Here is a 6,720-nt window from a genome sequence, read left to right on the forward strand (position 1 = left end):
GATAAATGGGGGCCAGGGAGGGACGCCCAGGGAAGGGGCCGCCGTGGAGAAAGCTGCATCTGAGCTCTTCCCCTCAGGTCCCCTGCAGATGCTGTGGCTACTGTTTCTGACTCTCCCCTTCCCGGGGGGCTCTGTGCCCGTGACCCCTGGTGAGTCCGGATCCCCTCCAATGTGCTCAGGGCTCCCAGAAGTAGCCCAGGGGTTGTGGGGACTGTCCCTTTGGGAAAAGCTTCCCTTGTCCCTTCCTGAACTCTGAGGTCATTGTCTGGGCCCCTGATAGCCCCTCAACTTGTTCCGCAGCCCCCAGCCCAGGACGAGAGTCGGTGGGCATCGTGGGGGGCTGCGATGTCTCAGGCTGGAGGTATCCGTGGCAGGTCAGCCTGAGGTTCTACAACATGAGGCTTGGCCTGTGGCAGCATGAATGCGGGGGCTCCCTCATCCACCCCCAGTGGGTGCTGACTGCTGCCCACTGCGTTGAGCCGTGAGTCGTGCGTCACCATCCCCGTGGCTGGGTGCAAGCTGGGTGGGGGTGTGCCATGTGCAGGGTCCTGCTGCTTTGGGCGGGCTTCCTGGGGCCCCCTCCCAGCTCTGCGTGCCCCCTGCCCCCCCCCTGAGAAGCCCTGGGCCCCTTCTCCCCCAGGGAGGACTTGGAAGCTTGTGCCTTCAGGGTCCAAGTCGGGCAGCTGAGACTCTATGACCACGACCAGCTGCACAAGGTGGACGAGATCATCCGCCACCCTAAGTTCAACGCGAGCCTGTCCGCCTGGGGGGGCGCGGACATCGCCCTGCTGAGACTGGAGGCGCCCGTGATGCTCTCTGAGCATGTCAACCTGGTCTCCCTCCCGCCTGCCTCCCTACGCGTCCCCTCAAGGAAGATGTGCTGGGTCACCGGCTGGGGTGACATTGCGGACAACTGTAGGTATTGGGGAGACTAGCTGGGGAAGGATGGGGGGATGGGGTGGCTGGGCCTTTAAAGAGAGTGGCTCACGGCACGGGCCTTTTGGGATCCCCAGGGTCAGGCGGATGCCGGGGTTCTGGGCAGGAAGTTTCTGGAACAGATGTCAGGAACTGAACGCTCGCCCCGGGGCAGGCGGTTCCGTGTTTGACTCCGGCCCCTGCCGTATGCGAGCTGGACTCTGGCCACCACAGTCGGAGGGCGCACGGGGGCGGTCACGTCACGGGGGACAAACTCAGGCTCACTGAGTTTGGGCAAGCCACAAGGTGCGGGGCTCCTCTGTCGCTGAGGCGGAGTTTCCCCGCAGGAGCTGTGAGTCCCGCCGACACTGGAGGGCTCTCCTGGGGCCTGTCCTCGGGCTCGGGGGCCCAGACTCCGGCGAGGGAGTCCTGCGTCCTGGAGTTGCATGGGCATCTGGACAGATGCCCGGGCACAGAGGACGTGACCTGTACCCGCGGGGGCTGGTGCTGGGCCCCGGGGTCAAGCCTGGCAGTGGGGGGTGGCCCAGCACACAGCGGCCGGGAAGAAGGAGAACCCGGTTCTGACGCGGCGCCTCCCCGCAGCGCCTCTGCCCCCCCCCTACCACCTGCAGGAGGTGGAGATCCCCGTGGTGGGGAACAAGGAGTGTAACCGCCACTATCAGAACTCTTCGGACAGCAGCGATCAGGTCATCAAGGCCGACATGCTATGTGCGGGGAGTGAGGGCCGGGACTCCTGCCAGGTGAGGCTCCCGGCTGCCCTGGCCTCTTCCTCTATCCCCTTCCCGCCCAGGGCCTCTTCCTCTGTCCCCTTCCCGCCGGTCCCTGGGCCGTGGGGCCGTGGGGAGCCCGGGCTGAGGGCCTTCTCTCCCCGCAGCTGGACTCCGGGGGCCCCCTGGTGTGCCGCTGGAACTGCACCTGGTTCCAGGTGGGGATCGTGAGCTGGGGCCACCAGTGCGGTCATCACGACTTCCCCGGGGTGTACACGCGAGTGACGAGCTACGTGCCCTGGATCTGCCGGCACGTCCCTCTGTCCCCCGCACCCTAGAAGGGACAGACCCCCGAAGTCCCTTGTCTCGGCACCACGTTTCCCTGCGGGGTTGGGGGGAGCAGGGGAGCAGCTCCTCGAGGGGAGTCCAGCGTGGGAAAAAGCCCAGGAATCACAGGGGACCGCTTGCGATTGGCGTCTCATTAAACGCTCTGGGAGAACCGCCCAAGGCCGCGTCTGTGCTTGACTGTGGTGCGTCTGCGGCTCGGGGCGGGGGGGGGGGGGGCGCTGGCCAGGCCTGCCTGTTGGGGTCCCTGGCGCTGGCATCTGCGGGCCAGAGAGGAGAGGGGTGGCTCCCGGGGGCCCTGAAAGAATGTCAGGGGACGATGTGCTGCTTTCGGTGCCGGGGGGCTTCGGTCCTAGATCTCTCTTCCTCCCTCCTCCCTCCCTCCGCTGGCACGAGGCTCAGGCTCGGGATCCAGCGGGAGGCCCTGGGGGGGGTCCCCCTCCGCCCCTCTGCTCCTTCAGAACGCCCTGCACTCCTGGACGGTGTCGGCCCCATTCTACAGACCATTTCCTCCATTTCTGGCACCAGATTCTTTCCTGGATTTTCAATGTCCCATCTGACAAATCAAAACGTCTCTTTCTTTCATTCTGATCATGTGTCCCGAAAGCCTCGGTCTCCTAAGGTCCTCCCTGCGGGGATGACATCAGGCCCCCAGGTTGCCCTGCGAGGACAGCTTCACCAGGAAAACGGGGGTCTCCTTTGGCGCCTCTGGATTTTCTGGCCGTGATGGTGACGGGACAGCTGTTCCCCGCCCCACACACCTGTCCGTCAGGGTCCTGAATGCTCGGACCTACAGCAAGGAAGTCCCACATCAGGGGCCCCCCAGGCTGCGCCCCGTCCTGTCCTGCACTGCTCTGCTCCAGAAACCTCAGCTCTGTCCCTCCCTGCCAACCCCAGCTGCCTTAAAAAACAAACAAACAAACAAACAAACACAAAACACCAAATAAACATGGAACTGAAAACTTTTTAAAGAGCTCAGTTTTCATTTTCTGACTAATTTGTAGCTGACGAACCAGGACACGAGTGCCTGGAGAAGCCACCCAGACATCGGTGTCCATAAACGAGTTGGGGTCTCCCGGGCACCCCTCCCTGCACTGGGGACGTGGAGGTCTTAAAAGGGACAGCCACCGGGCGTGTAGTAGGACCATTCTGGGATCATCCATCAGATGGGGGCCCAGCATCCAGCCCCTCCTGAGTTCAGGGGTCCCTTCTTAGGGGTCGGCGGGTGCTTCCCCATCCCTTCATCGTGGTTTGGCCACGTGACCGGGTGGAACCATGGCAGGGACCCAGCTGTGCCGGCAGCAGGGAGGCGGAGGGCGGACGAGGGCGCAGGTGAAAGGTCGGCTGTGGTGACAGGGTTGGGGGGAAGCCCCTCATGCCCAAGCGTCCCACCCTGCCCCCTCAGCCCAGGTTTCAGGGCCCAGCAGGGACCCACCGGGCTCCAGATGACTGGACCCTCCCCCAGCCACGGTACCCTCATCTGGCAAACCTCCGCCAGACCCCGGTGCTGAGACTGGGGAGCCTTGTCCTGTGCTGGCCCAGCGTGTGTCCAGTCCTGGGAAGAGGGAGGAGGCCTCCACGCAGGTCATGCTGGGTCCCCACGGAGGTCGCTGCACCCATGGCCCTCGCCGGCTGGGGCCAGGTTACGGGACCTCCTGTGGGGCTGCCTGGGGAGCTGGTGGCCCTGCGAGGGATCAGAGGGCAGGTGTGGACCCAGGGCCTGGGCCTGCAGAACGAGGCTCCACCCTTACCCTTCGGATCTGCACCCCCAGGATGGGCCTTTCCTGACCCTGGGCACCTACTATCACCCCAGGAGGCCCGATTCACCCCCGGATGGGCCTGTGTCCACTCTGGCTGCTGGGTTCCCAGCGCCTGGCCCTGGGCCAGCAACAGTGGGTTCTCTGAAGGTGCTGGTGCCCTGACCACTAGTGGGGGGGGGGCCTTGCCCCCAGGTTCCCCGCTCTTGGCCCACCCACTTCCTGGGCTTGCAGGATAAAGGGGCTCCGAGGCCCCAGGGGCAGAAGGGAGAGGACCCAGAAGGGTGAGGACATAGCCCAGACCCCTGCCCTCTCCATCCCAGACACGGGGGACCTGGCCCTGGTGTCCTGACTCCAGCCGCCCCCTCTCCCCCCACAGATGCTGTGGCTGCTGTTCGTGACCCTCCCCTGCCTGGGGGGCTCTGTGCCCGTGACCCCTGGTGAGTGCCTACCCCATGCAGTGCTCCCGTTGTCCTGAGGCCCATCGGTGACCTCGGGCCTGCACTGACCTGGAGTGGGACAGGGTGGTGACCCTTGGGAGACGCTAAGTGTGGGAGGCTGTGCTTAGCCCCAGGCGGCGGCCTCTGGGTCCCTGACGGCTCCCCACTGCGCTTCCCCAGGGCCTGGCCTGGGGCCCGAGCTGGTGGGCACCGACGGGGACCATGATATCCCTGCCGGGAAGTGGCCATGGCAGGTCAGCCTGAGGGTCTTCAACAAAGAGTGTGACCGGTGGCAGCACGAATGTGGCGGCTCCCTCGTCCACCCCCAGTGGGTGCTGACCGCGGCCCACTGCGTTGGACTGTGGGTGACTCTGGCCGCCCCCTTGGCAGGGGAGGGGGCGGGAGGGGAGCAGGCAGAGGGCCGGGGCGGTGTGAGGGGACAGTGTCCTGGGCTAGGAGACTCCGGGTCTGGGTGGCTCTGGGGGCGTCAGGGGGAGCCTTCAGGCTCTGAGTCCCTGGAGACAGTCCTGCTGGGGGGGGATGACCAGGTGCCCGCCCCCACCCGGCTTCCTGGAGAAGTTCCTGGTCTCTCTCCCAGGGAGCCACAGAAATACAGGGTCCAAATGGGGCAGCTGAGACTCTATGACCACGACCAGCTGCACAACGTGGCCGAGATCATCCGCCACCCCAAGTTCAACGTGAGCCTGTCTGCCTGGGGGGGCGCGGACATCGCCCTGCTGAGACTGGAGGCGCCCGTGACGCTTTCCCAGCACGTGAACCCCGTCAGCCTTGCTCCTGACTCACTGGTGCTCAGCCCCGGAACAAAGTGCTGGGTGACCGGCTGGGGCACCTTTGGGGCCCACGGTAAGACCGGGGAAGGGCCCAGAGGAGGGACAAGGCAGAGGACACGGGGGTGCAGTGGGGACCGCACGGCCCACGGCCTTGGTCGGTGGGGGAACATGCCCGTCACAGATGGGCCGGCCGGACTACTGGCCACCCACCCCCGGCCCGGCCTCAGGAGGCATCTGAGAACGTCCTTGTTTAAACTTGGACAACAGCCTACGAGCGAGGGGTCACTGCTCCTGCAGCTGGGAACCCAGGGACTCGGGACTCGTCCTGCTGGGAGGGGTTCACTGCTGTGCTTCCCGGGGAGACCACCTTCCCGTGCTTCCCTCCCTGCCCGTTTACCCAGGCTGTTTGCACACGGGAGGTTAAGACGGGGAAACTGAGGCCGGGGTGAAGGAGGCCCCGGGCTCAGGATCACATGATGGTCCTGGGAGGGGCTCCCTCCCCACCCTGGCCATGCCCTGGCTCGTGTCACTGGCCGGCTGCGGGGGTTGGAGGGGACCCGCAGGCTGAGAGTGAGGGTGTGGCTTCCTCCGGCACCACCCCGCTCGGCGACCACCAAACACGGCAGGGAACCGCGTGGCTCCCGGACCCCAAAGATCCCTCAAAACCCGTCCCAGCTCTTTCTGGGGTCTGGCTGTGAGCGTCCTTTCTGGGCCCCCAGCCCCTGGCGTGGCCCCGCTCTGTTGACGCGCCAGGATGTCGCGGCTTGGCCTCCTGGTTGTGAGTAAAGTAGCAAAGTCTTCAAAACCCCCACCGTGTGACCGCCAGTCGGGACAGGGACCTCAGTGTGGCTCGTTGGTTTCCGCATGGCCTTTCTCTCGTGTACCCAAGCCTGGCCTCTGATTTCATGGAGCGGCTTTTGGATACACGACAACGAATCGGCCATGATTCCCGTCCTTTTTTCCGTCGAAGCCATGGTGTGACGGGTGACTCCGAGAGGAGGGACCCAGGGGAGCGTGACCTGGCGCCCCGGGGGGAGGGGCGTGAGCCCCTGGAGCCGCCCACTCTCACCCAGCCCCTCCCGCAGCCCTGCCATCCCCAGCCCACCGCCTGCAGGAGGCAGAGGTCCCCATCGTGGAGAACCAGGTCTGCGAGAAGATCTACCGCCAGGGGTCACCTGCTGGAGGCCACGGCGGTGTCATCAAGAAGGACATGCTGTGTGCAGGGAGGAGGGGAAGGGGCTCCCGCCAGGTGAGACTCGGGCCCGCCCCTGCCCTCCGTTTCAGGGCTTCTGGGTGTTGCAGTGGGGCGCCCTGCGGCCGACTGACCGGTGAGCCCCCCTTACAGGGTGATGCGGGGGGCCCCCTGGTCTGTTCCTGGCTGGACATGTGGATCCAAGTGGGAGTGCTGAGCTGGGGCATGGCCTCCGGGCACATCGACTATCCTGCGGTCTACACCCGCGTGATGACCTACTCATCCTGGATCTACCAGCACGTCCCCCTGGGGCCTTGATGGGCCTGTGTGGCCGAGGAGCCAGCCACCCCTGCCACCTCCCCCATTCGGCACCACCGTCTCCCAGGTGCCCTGTCCCCGCGGTGCCCTGTCCTTCTCTGACTTTGGGGCCCAAGAGGCAGAGGAGGGGCTGGGAAGCTGGTGTCTCCTTGACAGCGGGCATGTTGGGTAAGAAGCGTCAGGGACCTCCCTCCTCCCCGCTGTCTGCTGTCCTATTAAACTGTGTGCAAAGCA

General features: G+C 65.4%; 1 protein-coding gene across 1 annotated transcript; it reads left to right on the top strand.

The window, feature by feature from the left end:
• Window positions 1–6,720, top strand: LOC101089318 (mastin-like). The gene is made up of 9 exons (XM_011290780.4): window positions 1–149; window positions 301–481; window positions 641–915; window positions 1,519–1,676; window positions 4,125–4,185; window positions 4,366–4,546; window positions 4,784–5,049; window positions 6,062–6,225; window positions 6,322–6,720. Exons 1-9 carry the CDS (start codon window positions 89–91, stop codon window positions 6,484–6,486), a joined length of 1,512 nt encoding a protein of 503 aa, XP_011289082.2. The 5' UTR covers window positions 1–88; the 3' UTR covers window positions 6,487–6,720.

This window comes from Felis catus, chromosome E3 (genome assembly GCF_018350175.1).
Source record: "Felis catus isolate Fca126 chromosome E3, F.catus_Fca126_mat1.0, whole genome shotgun sequence".
Classification (NCBI taxonomy): domain Eukaryota; kingdom Metazoa; phylum Chordata; class Mammalia; order Carnivora; family Felidae; genus Felis; species Felis catus.